The sequence below is a fragment of the Mauremys mutica genome, chromosome 23 (assembly GCF_020497125.1).
Source record: "Mauremys mutica isolate MM-2020 ecotype Southern chromosome 23, ASM2049712v1, whole genome shotgun sequence".
NCBI classification, from domain to species: domain Eukaryota; kingdom Metazoa; phylum Chordata; order Testudines; family Geoemydidae; genus Mauremys; species Mauremys mutica.
Window position 1 is genome coordinate 18,700,527 of NC_059094.1, and position 21,185 is coordinate 18,721,711.

General features: G+C 57.7%; 1 protein-coding gene across 2 annotated transcripts; it reads left to right on the forward strand.

Moving 5' to 3' along the window:
* The first annotated feature begins 451 nt into the window (after window positions 1-451).
* LOC123355402 (angiopoietin-2-like) lies at window positions 452-19,677 on the forward strand. Of its 2 annotated transcripts, none has more exons than XM_044997839.1 (9): window positions 452-1,008; window positions 7,177-7,332; window positions 8,549-8,670; window positions 10,566-10,798; window positions 11,391-11,515; window positions 12,198-12,299; window positions 13,846-14,012; window positions 18,459-18,589; window positions 19,134-19,677. In XM_044997839.1, the coding sequence occupies exons 1-9, from the start codon at window positions 712-714 to the stop codon at window positions 19,292-19,294; spliced, it is 1,494 nt and encodes a 497-aa protein (XP_044853774.1). In that variant the 5' UTR covers window positions 452-711; the 3' UTR covers window positions 19,295-19,677. The 2 variants fall into 2 exon arrangements, with proteins under 2 accessions (XP_044853774.1, XP_044853773.1); XM_044997838.1 differs by lacking the exon at window positions 452-1,008 and adding an exon at window positions 5,178-5,269.
* Window positions 19,678-21,185: the final 1,508 nt, after the last annotated feature.

Consider the following 21,185-nt stretch of genomic DNA (forward strand, 5'->3'; position numbering starts at 1 on the left):
ACCAGATGTCCCGATTTTATAGGGACAGTCCTGATTTTGGGGTCTTTTTCTTATACAGGCTCCTATTACCCCCACCCCCGTCCCGATTTTTCACATTTGCCATCTGGTCACCCTAGGCCCAGCTCCCTCTGGGGGGCGAGGCCGACCATTCTCCAAGCTCTGCCAGGCAAAGTGAATCTGCCGAGAACGGCAGGAAGGAGGCGAGGCCAAGCGGCCGCCTAAGAGAAACGGAAAGCCCCAGCGCCCCTGGCCTGGGCTGGGGGCTGACACATTCTTGTGGCCTAATTATCTCCTCTGAGGGAGCTGGATTCCAAGGGACAAAGCATCCTCAAAGAGGGCTGGGACTGGGACCCGTTCCAGAGCCCCGCAGGGGGCGGGAGAGGAGCTGGGGGAAGGGGAGGGCTGAAAATAATAATAATAATAATAAAACTTCCTGCAGTTGTCAGGAGAACATGGGCCAGAGATATAGGAAGCAATCGAGGGCCTTTATCGTGGAAACACAGGCTCAGGGAGCAGGATTCCTGGCCAGCTGCGCGCCCGGCCTCGGAGCTGTCAGACGCCACATGTCAGCAGCAGCAGCAGCAGCAGCCGAGCAGGGGGAGGACTGAGTGTCCCACACCAGGCAGCACAGAAGCAGGGAAACGTGCATGCGTGCGAAGTTCAAACCGGACCCTTTCAGCTGGGTAGGAATAAGCCCCCTGGAAGGCGAGCATGGGAGCCGGGGGAGCCCTGCTGTGGTTAGTGGGGGCTGCATGGGCTGCGATGGCTCTGGGACTTGGTTCCCACCTGAAAGGGAAGGACAGACCTCAGCACCAGGTGCAGCATGGGCCCTGCAGCTACACCTTCCTGCTCCCAGAGCTTGGGGGCTGTTACCCCTCCACCGCCGAATACCACGCCTCGAACTCGCTGCAGAGAGATGCGCCGTCCGTGCCTGAGCCCAAGTGGCCAGCCAAGCGGCTCCAGCAGCTGGAGAACATCATGGAAAACAACACACAGTGGCTGCAGAAGGTAAGATCCAGTCAGGGCCCGCTTGGATCGCAGTGGTTCTTGTATAGATTGCAGCAGTGCCCACAGCATGCCAGTCCCTTTCCACACACAGGGCTTGGCCTGCAAACATGCAGCGTTGCCAACCTCCCTCTGGGATCAGAGAGTCAAACGGGGCACCCTCTGCCTCTTGCATCAAGGGGCGACGTCTTGCAGCTTGCTACCTTTCTGCTGCCGATGCACGAGCCAGGCTAGGACCCAGGTCGCTCTCCCCTAGCTGTGCTGCCTCTGCAGCAGCAAAAGCTTCTTTGCGCAGTAATGTGGGTGGATGTGACTTAAGGCTGCACTGTCACTTTTCTGGCCATAACCATGTGGCGCTGGCTTCCTCGAGAGGACTTGGTCAAAGTCTGTGCCTGGGAACTGCTGTATAATTACTTTGTGAAAGGGACCAAACAGGCTTCTCGCCTTGATCCAGACAGTCTCAGCATTACTGCAGGTAAGTTACCCCTATAGATGAGGAAAACAGTGCAAGGGCTTGGATCATTTAAATGGGCAACTTCTTTATTGATCCTGGGAATCTATCATCTCGCCTAATATTAAAGACCCCTTTAAAACTGTTTAAAAGGTTAGATCTCTACTAGCCCCCTCCTGAGCGTGACATGCTTTCTGTCTCTGTTATCAGACCCGTGTTCTGCTCCTTGGCTGTGCCTGATGTTCTTTTACCGGCAGAGCCGGAGCGGAAAAATTCTTTTTCTGTTTTTCTTTCCAGTTATTTTAAAACCCAGGAAATCACAGTCACTTGGGTTCATGGGTCTCTCCTTCGCGAGCTGAGAGTTTGAGAGTGACTCTGGTACCGGTTACACTAGTGTAAATTGGGAATAACTCCATTTACACCAGTGAACTGACATCAAAGTAAAACGAGTTTAGAAGCAATTTCAGAATCGAGCAGCATGGGTGAAATCCTGATCCTGTTGTCACTAAGTTCTGCCACTGACTTCTCTGCTGCCAGAATTTCACCCTGTGCCTGCAGGATATATCGGGCTCCTTCCTAAACCATAAATACCAATTGCTTAGCATGCAGATACCAGTCGGGCAGTAAAGGGGTTATTTCCTTCCTCTTTGTTCCCAGGCTGCTATGAGGGGCATGTGTCTAATTCAGACTACGTTACATCTCTTTCCAAAGATGACCTATGCAGGGCAGAACAAACTTCTTTACACTCTACCAAAGCAATAAGCAAATATTTGCACTAGGGGAGAATGTAATTAAAAATAAATCCCCCCAAATAAAAAACCCATTGGATCAAACTGTGCAGTGCAGGGGAAAGTGTCTGAAAGTGATTAATACCGAGCATTACAACGCCCTTGTGTTAATCTATATTCCTGTCCACTCACTGGGATTGCATGTGGTGCAGCATTGAGAGCAATGCTGTTTGCTGTGTAGGGATCTCTGGATGAGACTTTAGCTCCCACGGTCCTGCCAGCTCAGCGTGGACTCTAAGGATTCCACGGGACGGGATTTGCCCCAGAATCCTTAGATGTGTCACTTCTGTCCTTTCCGGGGTCAGTTGTGGCTTCCTCTGGAGTTGTGGCTGAATTTTCATGGTGCTGTGTGCAGAATATACTGTGTGTCATTTGAGGACCCGTTGAAAGACAAGGGGCTGCAACAACATAACCTGTAGGATTTTTGTGATTGTGCCATATAGAGGCACAGTCTGGGAAGCCGCAGCAGCTGACCCAGACTCCAGGCAGGCAGAAAACGTGTGTCTGGGATGAGGCAGCAGGGTTTTGTCTCTAGGAACTGTGGCGATTTAGTCGTCAGTGCCGCTGAACCTGCTCTGCATGGAAAAGTCCCCTTCTGTCTGCCAGCATGTTACAGGTTCCTGAGGCTGCTGCCCTCCCAGAGGCTCAGGTCCTGATACTGCTTTTACAAACATGCCACACCCTGAATGCGCAGGGAGGGCAGGGTGGACAGAGCCCGGTCTGGCTGGGAGAGGGTGCTGGCCCTCCGGCACTGCAGGGGTTAAATGGAGATGCACAGATTGTTAGGAAGTGGACTGGAAAACATTCCCCTCAGCTGTTTCCTTTCCCTGGACACCCAGATGTGTGTTTATTGCCCAAGAAGCCATGAATCATGTTGTTGAGGGAGGAAGGTAAACAGTGCTGATCTGGTTCCCTGCTGAGCGGGACCCAGCGCCGCGAGCAGAGCCGGGCTGCTGCTCCGAGGCACTCGTGTTTTCAGCACTGCTGGGATCCAGCCACAGTTTCTCATGCAAACCCATCGGGGAAGCAGGATTCCTCCATGGCCACCTGGGAGCAGGGGGAGCCCAGCCAGAGGCTCTGCCACAGGTGGCTGGGAAAGGAGACACGGTGGCTGAGCGAGGGGCAATGGGAGGGAACAGCAAAGAGGGATGCCAGGGGCTAGCTGGCTGCGCCGTACCAGCCTCTCTCTGGTCGCTCGGACTCCGACCGTGTAGCTGTGGCGGTCACCTGGAGCAAGATGCCCTGGGCTGGTGGCTTCATCGCCGGCTAAAGATCCACCCTGGGGCCTCTCCTTGAGCAGGCAGGTGCTGACCTTAGGGCCTGTCTCTCTCCCGGGCGCTGAGCTGGACCAGCCAGGTCAGCTGGACACCAGAGGGAAGGCAGCAGCGAAAGCCCAGGTGTCTTGTGTGGCCCACTCAGAAGTTCCCGGGCACTGAACTGCCAGCTCTTCTGCCCTCACTCTCCCCTCCAAACGTTTGGTGCCAGGCTCATGCCCCTGGTGGTGCCACATGGGAACCGAAGCCTAGTTCTGTCAGGTGAGGTAGGACAAAGGGACGGGGGATTTTACAGCTCACGCTGACGCTGCCGGCACTGCTGTATTGTGAATGACTCCGCTTGGCCATCGCTCACTCACAAGAACGAAGGTTTTCTGGCTGACCTGGGGCCTGGTCTTAGCTCTGCCACTGACTCAGCACGTGACCTTGGCCAAGTCACTCAGCTTGTCTGTGCTGTGAAAGACGACCCTGCTGAGTTACAGTATCGAGCAGGCCTGGACAAGCCAGGTTTAACATCCTGTCGCCTGGTCCTGGCCAGCTGACCCCATCTTAACCATGACAATCTGTACCTCAGGCGTCTCCTCCATTGACGGGGATCATGACCCTGACTCAATTCATTAACATCTGCAAAGTGCTTTCAGATCCTCCAATGGACAGAGCCTGGTATTCCTGCCAGACACCCCGCTTCCTGTTTATAATCTTCCTTTTGCTGAGACCCCCCCGGGCGACTCTCCCCAAACAACCCCCACCCTGTAACTCCTTCCCGCTGCGACTCAGCCGTCAGGAATGGAATGCGAGAGGCCGCCTTGGGCCTGCTGTTATGGGATATGGCAGGGGAAGCCCGTCAGACGCTTTCCAGCCATTGTGGCTTGGAAGTGGCCAAATCAGGGTGGTCCCCACTGGTGTTAACTCCATGCGTTTTACTGACCAGCGCCCATTTCGGGGGTCGTTATAAACCCCACCCCCTTGCCGACAATCAGCTGGAATCTAGCAGGAGGTTTTCTGATTTACGTTGCAATTTTGCAGGAAAAACCTGATCCCAATCAGCAGTTGCTGGCTGCTCAGGACCAAAGCCCAGTGAGCGTTTTGCCCTTTCAGGGTCGTCTTGGCGGGTTTGCGTAACATCAGAGAGACCCAGATTTTAAAATGAAAGGGCATTTGCTGAGTATAAGGTGACCAGACAGCAAGTGTGAAAAATCAGGACAGGGGGTGGGGGGTAATAGGAGCCTATATAAGAAAAAGACCGAAAAATCAGGACTGTCTCTATACAATCGGGACATCTGGTCAGCCTAGCTGAGTAATCGGCCTTGTGCCAACCCGCTGGGGGAGGGAAATGATAGTGGAGCCTCCTGGCCCATTGGCAGCTCAAGGAGCCTGGCGTTGCCTGAGCAGGCGGCCCTGCGGCGGAGCAGTCTGGGAAGGACGGGGCGCGGTTAAGACACTGGCCTGGGCTTCAGGGGCTCCAGTCTCAGTTCTTGGCTCTGCCAGATGCGGGGCGTGAGCCTGGTCAGGTCAGTTCTGTGCCCTTCTCCTCCCCTTTGTCTTGTCTAGTGAGACCGTGAGCCACGCGGAGCCAGCCAGGGCCTGTCCCTTGCTACGGGCACGTGCAGTGCGCACCGCCGAGGGGGGACTTCTGGGCACAAGTAAGAGGACTGAGGATTCAGTGGGCCAAGCAGTCCCTGCAATCAGCCCCAGCGTCCTGCCTGCCCGAGGCAGATTTAATTCCCCTAGGGATTCGACTGGCTCCTAAGGTCAGTATCATCCCAGTTTCCGATGGGTGTTTCTGGCCTGGTTCCTAGCCCTAGTTCTCAAGGGCTTCTAGTTCCCTAATGAAAGAGAGCACAACACTAAATACCAGCAGATGCTCTTTAAACAGCAGCAAGGGGCCGGGTCCTGCAGACATGTCCTGCTGGGAGGTGGTGGTTTACTACCATGAACCTCGGGGCTTTGGCTATAGAGAGACCTTGCTGTTCTCTTCCGAAACATCATTAAACTGAGCTGCCCATCTCTGATAACTGCCCTGGAAGGAGGCAAGGATCTGGGGGTCTGGGCCAGCAGCCTCTCTCCAGAACGTGTGAGCCTGTGTGTGAGCCGTCGGGAGGTGCAGTGTGGCTGGTGCAATGGGTGTGCCTGTCACAGCCGCTGCATACCCAGGATCAGTCTCTTTCGGGGGTAGGAAAAGTGCCTTGAAAACTTGCTCCCATCCTGCTTTACGAAGGAGAGAGGTTGGTGTGAGGGAGGGAATCACATTCATTCCCGACCTGAGAGTGTTGGAGGCGCTCCCAGAGTCACCGGGAATCCATCAGTGTTTATTAATTTACCCCCCACCTTTTTTTTAAACTTGCTTTTTAAAAATCTCTCTCCAAGTTAAAGAAGTCACTGCAAAGCTGGGCCCGTCTGCATCACTTCAGGATGGGCTCCATGACACAGTGGAGGGGTTAAATGAGTCCTGGTTTACATCTGTGTGTGTAACAGACGAAAGCAAAGCGATGCAGTGAAACGGGCCACTGGTACAGACACACCACAGCTAGATGGTCCTTTCCCCGGGGAGCTCCGAGTCCAGGGAGGAAGTCTGCGTAGTGCCGTGGAAGCAGACTGTGACCGGGTTTGAGCCCCTGCTCCAGAGCAGCGTGCCCCGTGCGCTCTCGGCTCGGGCATGCAGAGGAGCCAAGCGCAGGCGGGTGTGATGAGCTGAATTCCCTTCCTCGCTCCCCTGTTACAATGGGAGGAAGTTTGGCAAATGCCCGTGGGGACGACCATGTTTGTACATGGGCAGGGCACGTCATCTGCATACACAGTGCGGAGAGCAATATTTATGCAGTGAGGAGGCCCTGAGAGCGTAAAGCTCACGGCCCCCTTGCCACAGCCTTCAGGGGCAGGGGGTCAGTTACAAAACAATAGGCAGAAAGAAGCAAGCGGGGCTCGGTTCGCCCGTTCCCAGACTCTCGTTTGTTTACCACTCGTCCCCTCCAGCACAAGGAGCACAGGGAGAGAGAACTGTCTAGTGGTTAGAGCACAACCCATTCCCAGCTGTGCCAGGCCCGGGGGGAGCATGACTGCATTCAGCCCCACTGCACGTCTCTGTACCTGTCTCCTTGGGGGGAATCAGTAACACTGCCTTGCCTTTCCGGGGTGGGGGTGGGGCAGGTGAGGTTTAACCAAAGCGTGTGAAGCAGCTCAGACATGGGAGGCTAATATATGTGCTGCTGGCTGATATTATCAACGTGAGAACCTGACTATGAGGCATGTTTCCTAGAGTTCATATTGCATGTTTCACTGAAGGCAGGTGCCTAAATATCATGGATGGATGGATGGATGGATGGATGGATGGATGGAGGTGTGTGCTGGGGGTCGGATGGATGGACGGATAGATACAGAAGTGTGATTGGGGACAGGTAGAGGGGAGTGCAGGGGTGGGCTGGCTGGCTGGCTGGCTAGAGGGACATGTAGGGGGATGGAGAGATAGATGGGTAGGTAGGTAAGTAGGCAGGCAACCAAGTCAGCACATCAAGCTACAGCTACAGCATGGCCTGTATGTACCAGTGTAACACCATCACCTATTGTCAGCGCACTGTGTAACCCCCCGGTTCCATGCCCACTGCTGAGGGAAGTTGTCGTTTCCCGCACAACCCCTTCTCTGCCTGTGTTTTGTTCCCAGCTGGAGAGCTACATCCAGGAGAATGTGAAAATGGAGCTTGCCGAGATCCAGTTCCACACGGTGCAGAACCACACAGCTGCCATACTGGAGATCGGGAGCAGCCTCCTGAGCCAGACGGCTGAGCAGACCCGCAAGCTCACCGACGTGGAGACGCAGGTAACTGCTGGCTGGGCTGTCTCCCGAGCTGTCCCCCAGGCGCTGAGCGCCGGAGTCGTTGTGTGTGACTCCACGGACTGGAACAAGATTCCATTCATATACACCAGGGCTGGATTGGGTTCCCCACTCACGGCAGAGAATGTTCCGCTGCATCTCGCTGTCTCCGTGCGTTGGGATTTGTATTTTTTACTGGAGATCTTTATAAGAAACAGAGGGGAATTCGATGCCACCTCCGGTGAAGACACCTAAATGACAAGTGCACCACTGAAGCTGCTGTGATTTCAAACTGCTTCTCCCTGATCCCCAGAGTTTTAGAAGGTGCACTCCAGCTTTCAGAGGGCTGGGGCTGGACACATCAGAATTGCTCAGCACCTTGCATGCATGTTGCATCCTGGGCTCTTGTGAAAATCTGGCCTTTTGTTTTGGTGCCTACATGGGAGCTGAGCCCATGCAAGTCTGTGGATATCCGCATGTGGATATCCGTGGACCATATTTGCGGATTAGATGCAAATGCAAATTTTGTATCTGTGCAGGGGTCTAGAAATCCAGCCCCGACAGTGTGACGCAGTAGGGAGTGGATTGACCTGGGAATGTCGTCTAGTTTTACTGGGGCTGTCTGCATGGGGGAGGGGAGAGCAGGGGATGACTTTAGGTGAGGGACGGTACCTGAGCCTGTAACCTGAGCCAGGAAGCGGGGTGGGGAGAGTCAACACCTTTGCCGGGAAGCTGGACAAAGGGAGAGAGCCGGCTGGAGGGGTTTTTGGTTTCAGTTCTGGGCTGGCTGGGAAGAGGCAGGAACCCCAAGTCTGGGGTCTAAGATCCTTGCCCCCAGAGGAACCTGGCTGAGGGGTCCTGGCTGTACCTACAAGCCCTGCTTGGGACTGTGTCCTGTTGTCTAATAAACCTTCTGTGTTACTGGCTGGCTGAGAGTCGGGGTGAATCGCAGGAAGTGGGGGTGCAGGGCCCGGACTCCCCCACACTCCATGACAGACGGTGGGTGCTGAGCCCTTGCAAATCTGCACCGAGGGCTCCACTGGGACAGGAAACCTAATCTCCAGAGTCTTCCTCCCCACCCAAACTTAGGCCAAAATCCATTTCCCCATGCAGGCTGCTCCTCCTGCTGCTGGGCTTCAGAGCGTGTTTCCCAAACTCACATCCCCTCAGATCCTGTCCCTTCCTGACCATCCCAGTCTGGTTTCTTTTTTTCCACCCCCAGGTTCTCAATCAGACCTCAAGGCTGGAGATCCAGCTGCTGGAGAACTCTCTGTCCACTAACAAGCTGGAGAAACAGCTGCTGCTGCAGACCCAGGAAATAAACAAGCTCCAGGAGAAGAACAGGTAAAACTCCCTTCTTTGGGTAGGGCTGTGACCATGTGGGGATCTGGCTGTCTCTACCACACAAAATAGAAACAGGAGAACCCAGCGTGGTCTGGGACTTAGCAGCGTTTCTAGGGCCAGATCTCCAGCTGGCGTAAAGCCACACCACTCCAATGACTTCACCTTCCCGGTGAGGATCTGGCCCATAGGATTGACAAAAGTTGTGGGTTTCAGGGACTCTTTGGCATTTCATGGAACATTTCCCCCTTTCATTTCAAATATTTTTTATGGCAAATTCAGTAAAATCTCATTTTACACTCCTATGTGGCTAATTAACTGGCAGCCTGTGTTGTGATCATAATAAAGACCCCTGTTTGGATGAAATTCATGCTCTGGCTTGCAGAACAACCAATAAAAATACAATCAAATACAAAAGTCAGCGCAGCTCACGGGAACTTCTGTTTTGCAAAATGGATCCCAAACTCCAGAGCGTTGGAGTTCTCTTCTTGTCCAGACCCTACATTTCCAGCAGTGGTTCTAAGTGTCTCCAGGCAAGCGCCCTGCTCCCTTTCCTGGAGTGCGGCGTAGGGAGGTGGGCGACTGTGTCTGAAACTCAGACAGCTGCTGCCTGCGCTGACTGGAAATACACACGCAGTGCAGTTGTAGCCCTGTTGCTCCCAGAAGATTGGGGAGACAAGGTGGGCGAGGGAATGTCGTTTATTGGGCCAACTTCTGTTGGTGAGAGACGAGCTTATTACAACAATCTGTAACCCCCACTCCCAACCCCCTTTGTGTCCTATGACTGCAGAGGTGTTAGTGGGCACTCCACCTTGAACGCTCCCTTAGAGTATGTGCTAACAATCTGTTCCACCTGCATCTCTCCCAGTCCTCCAGAAGAGCTCTGCGTGGCTCCAAAGCTTGGCCCTCTCCCCAGTAGGAGTTGGTCCAATGATATTCCCTCCCCCATCTTGTCTTGTAAATAAATAGGTTGTTGCTCCCACGATTAGGGTGACTAACAGACGCAGAGGGGGCCGGCCGGCTTAGGGCGCCTGCTTGGAGAGGGGCAGCTCCGCACTGCACACCCCAGAACTGCGAAGGGCTTGTGTCAAAGGCCCCCAATGCGGGTGCCGTGAATGGACTGAGCTCCGGTGAGATCCCCATTGACTGGAGGTGACCACCCGGCTTATGCTTCTGGGAACATTCTCCATGGTAAATCCTCCCTGCAGCCGGGAGAGCTTGCCTGGGAGCCAGCCAACCAGCTCTGGCTGGGAGAGGAGCCTCTGCTAGAGCAGGGACTTGTCATTAAAGGGTTTATGGCTCTTCCCCACCTCCCCCACCCCGGCGGCAGGCGGCCTGTGCCCAGCTCATTGCATTTGGGAAGGACGCTGGCGGGAGACGGCGCAAGCCCTGCCGGTACTGCTGAGCACTGTGCTAGGGCCGACGGCTTCAGAGAGGCACAGCTTGAAAACGCGTCCCCTAAAAGCTCAAAACACAGGAGGCCGATTTAAAAAGAGCTGGGGTGTGGAGTTTGAAAAAGACACCCTGCCTTTGGAAAGCGTGGGGCTGGCAGCACTGTGCTAGTGTGGGCCGAAAGCCAGAGCCCCAGAGCCGTGCCTCCCTGGGGACTGTAGCAGGCAGTGGGCAGAGTGTGCACGATCTGCCTGTCTGGTCCTCATCTGCCCTGTACCGTGGTATCTGGGCTCCTTCTGGTCTCTAGTGTGTTTCTCCTCCCTTGTGTAGATGAGAACAGAGGCACAGAAACTAAGTGACCCAACCAAGGTCACACCGGGAGGCTGGCAAAGCCAGGAGGGGAAGCCAGGACTCCCAGCCCCCAGCCCAGGGCTGGCCCACCCCTCCTTGGCTCCCTCTCTGTGAGGCTCCTCTAAACACCCCCCTTCTTGGCCCCCTGCCCCCAGCTTTCTGGAGAAGAAAGTCCTGGACGTGGAAGGCAAACACGAGGAGGAGCTGCAAGGGATCAAAGCCGAGAAGCTGGAGATGCAGAGCCTGCTGTCCAAGCAAACCCAGCTCATCCGGGAACTGGAGCAGCACCTCGCCATAGCCTCAGCCAACAACACAGTGCTGCAGAGACAGCAGGCGTCTCTCATGGACACAGTGCACCAGCTCCTGAGCCTGGTCTCTCAGTGCAACCGTCAGTACTGCGAGGCGAGGGGGGAGGACCGGGAGTGGCTGCTCGGGAGTCGGGCCCAAGCAATGGCCCAGCTCACTTGGTGCAAGGCTGGGGAAGTGTTGGGGGAGCTGCTCCCCGACTCTCAAGCTGCCCCACCCCACTTTAATTTGAGCAGCCTAGGGGCTGCTCTAATTTGGAGGGTTGGCTCTGCTCCCTGTGGGACCCTGGGCATTGCCTTATCGCCACCAGGCCCCATCCCTTCCCAGCATGCCCCTATGCTGGGGTCGAGGGCTGGCGTAGGAGCCGCTGGGCTGAGTTTACACCTGTTGAGAATTCCCTCCTCCCGTGGGTTCCCGGCAGATTCTGGCCCATTGGCTCCACTCAGGCGGCTGGAGCAGGGTCCGGTGTCATGTGGTTGGGACAGTGCGGCATGAGCTGCTAATCAGAGGTGCACAAGGAGCAAGGTCCCATGGCACGGCAGCAGAGCCACAGGCAGTGCAGGGCTGGGGGGAGTCTCAGGGAGGGGGGACGGTGGGGTAAGTCCCCCCAGGCAGCGTCTGGAATTGAAGCAGCTGGGGGAAGAGCTGAGTGTCCCCTTTTCTGCTCCACCCAGAAATCTCCCCGGCCCCGCAGGAGGAGCAGAAGGTGTTCCGGGACTGCGGGGCCGCGTACAGATCGGGCCTCACTGCCAGCGGGGTCTACACGCTGCGCTTCCCCAACTCTACAGCCACCACCAGGGTAAGTCTGCGAGCCTGGCAGCCTGTCAGCTGAGCCCCGCTCCCCAGCCCCTGGCAGACTGGGCCCAGGGTCCGGGATATGCGAGCACATGGCAGAGGGCGGGGAGTGGGGTAAAGCAGAGAGGGGCTGGGAGTCAGGACTCCTGGTTTCTGGTCCCATCTCTGGGGGATGGGGGGCGGCTAGTGTCTGGAGCAGGGCAATGGGATTCTGGGTCTTTCCTCAGCTCTGCCACTGCTTCGCTGTCTGGCCTTGGGCAAATCGCTTCAGCTCTGCCCTGCCGCGTATCCGTCTGCAAATGGGGTCTGCTAGTTGGCTGGCGGGGAGCGGTTAACAAGTGCAGGCAAAGCACGCCGAGCACCTGGGGGCGATGTGTCGGAGATGGGCTGAGCATTAGCATTCCTGAGATGCAGACAAGTATCCCCGGCCCTGAAAAATGGCACTTGTAAAACCAAAACAACCCCTGCCCATCACAACCACCCACCCCACTGACCCCCTCAGCCTCTCACGGATGCCACAGTGGGGATGGTTACTAGTGTGCTTAGCCACAAGGCCGCAGCCAGGCCTGGGGATCAGAGCCGAGCCCCTGCTTTGGACATGGGGCCTTTGCGCTCTGGCGTGAGCCACGCCGGCTCGTGGGCTGTGCTGTATGTGTCCAGCCATGGCCACGCTGTCCCGTTCACAGGCGTTCTGCAACATGGAGACCAGCGGGGGAGGCTGGACTGTCATCCAGCACCGGAAGGACGGCTCCGTGGACTTCCACCGCACCTGGAAGGAATACAAACACGTAAGGCTTCCCTGTCCTGTCGGCAGCCAGCACCGCGCCGGCGAGGCCGTGGTGTGGGACCCCCGGCATTTCCTCACACTGGGGCAGGAAGAGCTTCCCGTGGAGGCTAGGAATAGCCAGCCACTCCCAGGGGCGAAGGGCCCTCGCTTCCCCACCCGCAGCCCCCGGCCGCCCTACACACGTGGGAAGGAAGGAGAGGAGCAGAGGTTACTGCCTTATTGTTCAGGGCATGTGGTGAAGGGCACACGGGAGGCTGCAAACAGGAACCCAGCGATGGGGGAAGGGATGGAGAGCGGGGCCGCCCCTGCACCGCAAGCAGGGAGCTGAGGTTGCCCCCCTGCTGCAGGGTCAGGGCTCTTTTCATCAGGGTGTTGTGATGTAAAGACGGGGAGGCGCTCAGACACTGTGGTAACGGGGCACAGAAGTCCCATAGACAGAGAGAGGCCATGACCTGGAGATTCTGCGCCACCAGCATTCCTGAATCAAAGCAGGCCAGGCCCTGCTTTCCACAGACGGCCCAGGGTCCAGGGGTGTCAAACGTAGATGCCCAAATTGCTAACTGGGCAAGGGAGGGAGGGTTACCCGGATACCAGGGGGTGGCCCTTCTGCTGGGAGTTGGTTGTGTGTGTTGTATGGATTGGAACATCAGGATCCATATCCTTGGCGTTTGGAAAGACCCCAGCTGTTCCAAGGGAGCCCCGGATTACAGGGCTTCTTCCATGTGGCGGGACAGTTTTAGAAGGTGATGTCTCAGCCAGTCCCACCAAATCCATCCCCAGGGCCTGCCCACTGAAGTCCGCAGAGATGCACCATGCCTGGATTTGGCTCTGTGAGCCCCATGGGCAAGCGGCGACATGGTGAAGTGTCTGGTGCACACACACACGCACACACACTCTCCACCATTTGCAACGCTCCCGTGGAAAAGCTGTCTGTGCACATGCTGGCAAAAGATCTCAGATCCTGGCTGTGGTTTCAGCTCATTCACATGTGAGTCGTGTGGCTGGCCCTGGAAAGCGGTTTTGTAGCCACAGCGCTGAGAGGGGGTGTGGGTGTGGATCTGGTGTAGGGGAAATTCTGTGTCTCTTCCAAGAAATGGCCTGGTTCCATACATGGCAGGAGCAGGGGGCTCTGAAACTCCTTCCCCTCATACACTGGCTCAGCCTGTGGTATTGTGCGGTGCTTCCCTGGTTGGCCTTTTGTAGCCTGAGTCTCAGCTGTAATGTGATGCAGGGGAGCTCTCTGGGCACAGCAGGGGTAACCAAGGCCATTGACTTGTGGGCTCTCCAGAGAAGTTACTGGTCAAGGAACCATTGTCTGGATTCATTCAGAATTCCAAAGCCCAGCACAGAGCTCCCTGGACCGTGCCTGTATCAGCCACACACACTGTTGTGGGGCTGGGAGAGCGAATGACGTGCTGCAAAACCTGCTTCCTTCCGGGTTCTCTCTGGTAGCAGCCACTAAGCACAAACCCAGCTGAGCCCCAGTGCCGCCGGCTGGTTCTTGGCAGCCTCCTCCTGCTTCACTGGGTTTCTGGTCTTTCATGCAGGGCTTTGGGTCCCCATCTGGAGAATACTGGCTGGGAAATGACTTCATCCACCGGCTCACTGCTCAGGGCTCCTATTCCCTCCGAATCCAGCTCTGGGACTGGGACAGCAACGAGGCCTACTCCCTGTACGGGCATTTCCAGCTGGGCAGCGAGGAGCAGCTCTATCGGTGAGTCTCGCTCCGTCCTGCTTGCTGCGGCACGATTTGGGCACGAAGGATGATCCCGCCCCGCCCACGATGGCAATCAAGCCCTTGCCAAATCCACTAGACCAACCAGCCTCTGGGTCTCCTGAAGTGGGGGTTAATCCCTGCTCACTCTTATCCCACACAGCAGAGTCCAGAGAGATTTCATGGGCACAGCACGTGGCATGGAGAATCCCCTGCCTTTCCCATGCTGCAGCAGAAGCTCCTCTTGCATTGTGCATGAGCTAGCCGCTGCCTCTGCACCCCCTTGTGGCCTGAGGTTGCTCTGCAGGTGCCCTGCCTCAGTTTCCCCACGTCTCAGGACTCTGTCAATCAAGCTCTTCTGTCATTCGGCACCCCTTCCCCCTGGGGACTAGATTGATTAACATCAAATCATTCCCAGAATATAGTTCTTGAATCTGCAGCAACTCCAGACATGTAGGCTTTCCTGCTGGGGTCTCTCAGGCCTTCCCTACCCAGAGCCTTTCCCTGAAGACGCAGCGTTCCCTGCTGGAGCCTACTCCCTCCCGCCAGCCATTCCCTGCTGTGGCAGGCCTCTGCTGAAGTCTCACTCCAGCTTCACTCTTGTTGTCTGTCCCTGAACATCCCCCTTCCTCTGCAGCTTCCTGCTGCTCTTTGGAGGAGAATCCGCTCTTCCGTGCCAGCTGGTTCTACCAATTAAACCGCACCCCGATCCCAGGTGACGTGGGGGGAGGAACAGGAGACCTCATCCCAGGTGCGGCAGGCAAGGCTAACTCTATGGGGCTGGCCAGCTCCAGGTCTCTGGACTTCAAAGGGGCAGCTCCTCCCAACCCCCCACCCCGCCCCCGGTACAGGCACTTTCTGTCCCAAGGCGCTTCCACTACACGCATTGCACCATGCGCTGGAGCCCACCAGTGATGTTTCGGCTCCGTCCCGATGCTTCTGTTCCTGGAGAAGCCAGCCCGGAGCACCCCCGGCTCGGAGCTCATTCTGCAAAGTCTCGTTGGGATTTTGTCCATTTTCACCCCCTTTATCTTTAACATCCCCGAGCTGTCAGAGCCTCTGATCAGACGCTGACTCAGGAACTGGGCAGAGCGGTCGCTAGGGAGGAACGTGATCCTGTGAAGTGCCCTATCCTGCTCTCTGCTGGGCACATTGCCGTGCTCATGAGGAGAGCCGGAATTGAGCCTAGGTTCCCCACACGGCAGAGCACGCCGCACCCTACAGGCTGTCCACACTGTCCATCTAGCCTGGCTTTTGGGGAACAGCCTAGGACCACTCTCGAAGAGAGAGCAGGCTCCTTCCACGCCAAGCGGTGCCAACAACCCCACCCATACCCACCGTCCAAGCCAGCTCAGAATCGGCTCCTTTACCAGGCAGCTGGGGCACGGCTCCTCCTAGCTGGGCTGCAGAAACCCCCGGGGTCTGCTTTGCACATGGCAGCAGCTTGGTGACATGGGAATCGGGATGCCGTGCCATACAATACCAGCGTGACCTCACAGAGAGCTCCTGGCACTGCAGCTGCGCTGGCTCAGTCCTGGCCGTGATCAGTGGAAACGCGTGATTCTCTGTGCTCCATAGACTCCAGGCAGCTCCAGCACCAAAAGCACTTGCTCCGATGGCCCCACGTTAGCAATGCTGGTGGAGTCAAACACGTACAGACAGGGCCTATTGCTGGGAAGAGCTTTCCCAATGAGGTGAGTCAACACAGGACGGGCAGCCCTGGCCTGGAGTTTGGCAAAGACTCCCCCAGCTATTTCTCACGTGAGGACACCATTCCATGAAACCTTTTCAAGAGTCTTGCGCGCCTCCTCCCAATTCACTGAAATCATCTTAATGCAAATGTCTTTTACAGTGAGAGTCCTGCTGCCTCCAGGGTGGCCTGCACTCTGCAAACGAAAGAGGCCAAAGGAATTAAACAGCTTTTTATAGCATCCAAGCACATGCCTGTTGCTAAAACCCAGTGGAACCTTGGCCTCTGAGCTTTGAGAGCTGCTTTAAATCCTGAAGCCGGGTTTTTCCAGTGGGTTGTGTGCTTGGCAAGCTAATCCTGCTCTCCGGAGCTTCAGGTCTCTACAATGAAGAGCAGAAATCTTAGTCTGTGCCTGATCTACAGCCAGTGGAAATCAGGGGGAGTCTCTCCAGAGGCTGCACTGGGCCATGGCTCTAATTGATCCCTCCGAAAAATAGAAATCATGGTTACTGGAATGGCCGTTGCAGCGCCACACCCCATTCACGAATGGGGCTCGGGGTTCCTGGCAGGAGACCAGGCTCGTTCTCCATTTGTTTGATCTAACAGCTTTCCCCCAAGTGCTGAGAATTTGGCTCTGAGTCCCCAGACCCGGTGAGACACACATGCAGCCTTTTCAGGAATTTTAGAGGCGTTTTTATCCTGGATGCCTGGGCAGCTTTGGGCTCTGCTGTGAAATTCCATCTGCAGACACCTAAGAGTCCTCACCAGCCAGTTTGTGTTTCATCGCACTGACCTCGCAGCTTGTGTACGTGGTTTGCCCTGATGCTGCCTTTGTTTTGTGCCATGAGAAGCAGGGCTCTCGCCGAGTCCTTCTTGGCAATTGGCCCCAGCAAAACACAAGGTCATGGGTAACAACCCACATCCAACAGCTGCCCTTGCTCCATGGCAGGTCCTTCACTCGACTCCTCGCATTCCATCCAGCTCCAGACAGGCTGGCCAATGACAGCATCAAAAGCAAGGCCAGCGGGTCCCTTTCCAAGCCCAGCAGCCCAGAGTAGCCGTTACCACCCACGCAGCTCGGCACACGCAGAGGCAGCACTGCACCGTGTGGGCTGTGGGTTCTTACCCTGTTATTCCATAGCTGGCCCATGAGAAAAAGGGGTCATTGTCCATCCGAGTGCCCCATCCGTGGTCTCCAGGGCTAGACACAGCCGCAACAGCTCCTTGGCTGCAGCAGCTGGAAGTGCAGGGAGGCCTCTTTTGAAAACCCTGAGCCACTGTTGCATCCTGCTTTCGGAGCTCCCGGGTGGCTGGAGCTGTGCAATGGGGCCCTGGGTTTCTGCCTGACCTGGCCGTTGGGCCAAACACAGTTGCACCAGCAGGGAGCGCTCAGCTTCACAGCTGCAGCAAGTGACAACACCGTGATGCCTGCCGGCAATAATATTTGTGTCTGTGCATATACAGGGTGGGAAGCTGGTTCTCTTACCTATAAAACCACCAGCTCCCTCAGCTAGTCAGGACACCACGAGAACAATAGACCCTGCGGGTTCTAGTGCCAAGCTAAATAACCCCTGTCTCAGGCAGTGTGTTTTTGTGTGAGACAGAAGCAAAACAAACATTGTCTCTGTAGAGTAGGCAGGAACGGGCAGGGACTGCCCACGGCAAATTGCTGTGGGGACAATACTGGCTTTGGAAACTGCTTTGGAAACTGCAGCTCCTATTCTCACCCAGCCACACGGCTCCAGGGCCCTGGGGACATCTGGCATGACTCCAACCTCCCCTTTCCCTCCCCAGTCAGTGCCCTCCAGCAGATCCTCCACACCATCCCACTCTGGAGTGCCAGCAAAGGAGGCCAGGCACAGCTGGTGCGACAGGTACAGCATGGGACCTGTCACACAACGTCTGTCCCTTTGCGGATTCTCCTGGGTTGGGAGGGAATGGGACCATTGCCAGCTCTGGTGCTGCTCACAAAGTCCCAACTCCTTTGGCCTGTCGCTCTCTGTTTTCGGGCAGCACCCAGCACCAGGCAGGCATAGAAAATGGGCAGTGCCATGGGGCACTCTGCCCCTTGGGGCAGTACTGCCCACTGGTCAGTCCCCTGTCAGGTGATGTGGCCTTTAAGGTTTCAGGTGGTTGGACACACAAGGCCTGAGGAGATATAGGGAGAGAGGAAAAGGGTCCAGGGAAGCAGTAGCAGTTAAAAGGGATCCTGTTACTGAATCTTTAAGGGCCTGGGACCCGGAGCCTTGCGAGGGGCAGGGCAGGGCTCCCTGCTCACCCAGCCAACAAGGAATGAGTTAGGAGAAGGGGCCAGTGTAAATGCTGCCTCTGCCTAGCACAAGGCAGGTGTCTGTGGACACTGGGCAGCTGGAAGGCTCCTGCAGGGCCCTGAGTTAGCAGGGAAAAGACAGCGGCAGGAGAAGGACTGTTTGGTAAAACCGCCCCACTGGCAGAGAAGCTGGTCAGAAGCCCTGCGCCTGGCCTGAACCACAGCCCAGCCCCGAGCTGGGGGAAACTCCTGCCCTAAGGAGGGACGCGGGAAGGACAGTCTGGAAGACAGCCTGGCATGTGCCAGGGAAGCTGAGGCTTGGAAGGCGCTGAAGCCTCTGGGGTTCGCTCCCTTTGTGCTGCCCATTTCTAGGCCTGCCTTGTACCGTGCTCACGTGGCCTCCCGCGAGCCCAGGCCTGGCATGGCCGCTCTGGTGGGGACTCGCCAGCGGCGCCTCCCGGACAGCCCTGTGTCTGTGTCTCCCCAGGCTCCACGTGCGGGACTACAGCGGGACGGCCGGCAGGACGAGCAGCCTCAGCCCCCCGGGGACGGCCTTCAGCACCAAGGATGCCGACAACGACCGCTGCGGCTGCAAGTGCGCTCAGATGGCGACCGGAGGTAACTGCCCCCGGGGGGGCGCTGCGGGGCCGTGGGTGGGCTGGGTGGGGCTCGTAGCCGACTCAGCCCTGAATGACCATGCTGAGGCTGGGAGGCATGTAACTGGGCCTCTGCTGTCGTGGTCCATCTAACTCTCCCTGCAGGAATCGGCTCCCGCTGGGTCCAGCCGTGTATTCTCCAGGAGCCGCGGCCCCTGGGGACGCGCTCTGTTGCTTTCCTTAGCACTGCAGTGAGATAACAAAGGCCCTTCCCTGCCTGGGCAGCAGCCAGTGCTTCTCGCGCCCCCAACGACTCCAGCTCTGGCAACGTCCCAGCTGCTCCTCCCCCAGCCCTCCCCCCCGGGGCCATATCATGGTACCGATAAACCGCGCAGCAGGCCGGGCCGCCTGACTAGGGAGACAGGAGAGCAGGAGCTCGCTGCTGGCAGCGCTGGGAAAGCGACAGCCCCACAGCGAGCCAGTCGGCCCCAGCCCCCACCCTCGCCCAGTGGCCGCTGGCTGGGGCTCTGGTGCGCCGTCCCCCTGACCCCCTCTCTGTGCCCTAGGCTGGTGGTTCGATGCCTGCGGCCCCTCCAACCTGAATGGGATTTACTACCCCGCGAGCCCCGCGACGGTCCGCTACAACGGCATGAAGTGGCACTACTGGAAGGGGCCCGGCCACAGGCTCAAGGCCACCACCCTGATGATCCGGGCTGCGGACTTCTGAGAGGCCCCGACGGGCCGGCGCGCTGGGGCTGGCGCTGGGGCTGGGCCGTCCCTGCAGCCGAGACGGGCCGGGCGGCGGCTCCACCAAGGCTCCTGTGGCACCACGCGAACGGCCTCCGGCACGCGGGTCTGGCCCCGAAGGGCGAGCTTGCCCAGCGCTCTGGACACCTGCTTAGCCCTGCCTCTGTGCGGTGCCTCCTCCCCGCAGCCATGGAGGACGGGCCCGAGCAGAGGCGGCCCCCTCCCGCTCGTCCAAACGCAGCCTGCGTCTAGGTCTTAATCTCCTCCCGGTCCAGGAGCTGGCTCACAAACATCCTGCTGTTTCCTGGGGAGCCGGGGGCTGGTGATACTGCTGTCAAGTTGTTCAGATAAAGCATCAGTGGAGAGCGCAGCTGTGCTGGAATGAGTCCCTGGGCGGGAGCTGGGGGGCTGATCCCCAGTGGGGAGCAGGGTCTGCAGATAAAATGGGGTTTCTCTCACGTAGCCGCTGTACAGCTTAAACCCCACATCTACGGCAGCCGCTGAACCTCCCCAGAGGCGGGGGGGGGGGCGCCGATCCAGGGCTGCGGCTCAGCCCAGCAGAGGCAGGGCTGCTAGAAGGCTTGTACCTGGAGCCACTGGGTCTGGCTGCAGCCCTCGGAGCCTGCCTTTTGGTCCCTCCGCCAGCACGTACTCCCCCAGTCTGGCTGCCCTGGGTCCGGGCCGCTTGGCGTGCAAAGCAAATGGGCGCCCCCACCCCCCTCATGCCGCAGGGAGGGGCAGGGTGTCAGCCCGGGGTGAGGGTTTGCTCTGAGAACATGCAGCCGGCCCCTGGGCTCAGAAACCCCAGAGCGGGGCCTGCTGAGCACTCTGGGGCTGGGAGGTGAGACACAGGCTGGCAGGGGTTGGCCGAGGGGCTCTGTGCCCTTGCCAGGTGAGGCTGCAGCACGAACAGGTATCCCCACCTCCCAGCCAGGGAAGGGCGGGCACCCAGCGGGCGAGGGATGTGCCCAGGTCACACAGGGAGGCAGCAGAGGAGCTGGGAAGAGAACCCAGGGGTCCTGACCCCCGCCCCCCAGTGGCCTGTTCTAAGCTCTTTCTGCCCCTCTGTCACAGTAGCACCGCGTCTCCGCTGAGCACGGGGCCAGGCATTGCCAGCAGGGCCCAGAGTCTGGGGCGGTTACAGCCCCATGGAGACGTCACAAAGCCACGAGGCGCTGCCTCACCCGGCTGCTGCTCACCCCGAAGGCAGGCACCAGAAACTGGGCCAGGCCCAGGCAAAGCCCAGGGCTGGGTCGTGTCAAGGCCTCTGCCCCTCAGTGAACGAGGCCCTGGGCTCAGGATTGGCATCTGCTGGGGTTGTGTGCGTGGCTGGGAGGGCAGGTGCACCACACGCAGCACACAGGGGTCCGGGGCCCAGTGAGCGGAGGGGCTGAGCCAGGCGCCCCTGGAAGGCAGGTGGTTTGGATCCTGGCACTGTGGTGTGTTCATGACCCCCAGCCGCCATCCACCCTCTCCAAAGCAGCTCTGCAGAGGTGATGCCGGGAGGCCACTTCCCCCACACGCACACAAAGAGGGAACCCCAGACCGTGCAGGAGTCAGAGCTGCACTGGGGCCTGGATCTGCTTTGGAAAGGCAAAGTTATGCTGCTGCTACCTCCTCCCTGGGTCTACACCCCCCAAACGGCCAGCGCAGCAATGACCCCGCCTTCCCAGGGAGGAGGGGCATGCTCAGGGGTTGGCGTGGGGCACCACTCTGGCTGGCACTGAAATGCTGACCCCAGAATTGCCATGTGCCAGCAGTCAAAATGCCCGTGCCTCCTGGCTCTCGCTCCCCATCCCAACGAGCTCTGTGTTCATGAGCACTGGGCTGCACACATGGGTATGTTGTTGTAGGGTTGCATATGAGAATCT

Excerpts from the sequence above, each read along its gene's own strand:
- LOC123355402 (XM_044997839.1), top strand. The coding sequence starts at position 712 with ATGGGAGCCGGGGGAGCCCTGCTGTGGTTAGTGGGGGCTGCATGGGCT. Across the intron at positions 14,013-18,458 it reads AGCGAGGAGCAGCTCTATCG|GCTCCACGTGCGGGACTACA; the intron begins GTGAGTCTCGCT and ends GTGTCTCCCCAG. Across the intron at positions 18,590-19,133 it reads CGCTCAGATGGCGACCGGAG|GCTGGTGGTTCGATGCCTGC; the intron begins GTAACTGCCCCC and ends TCTGTGCCCTAG.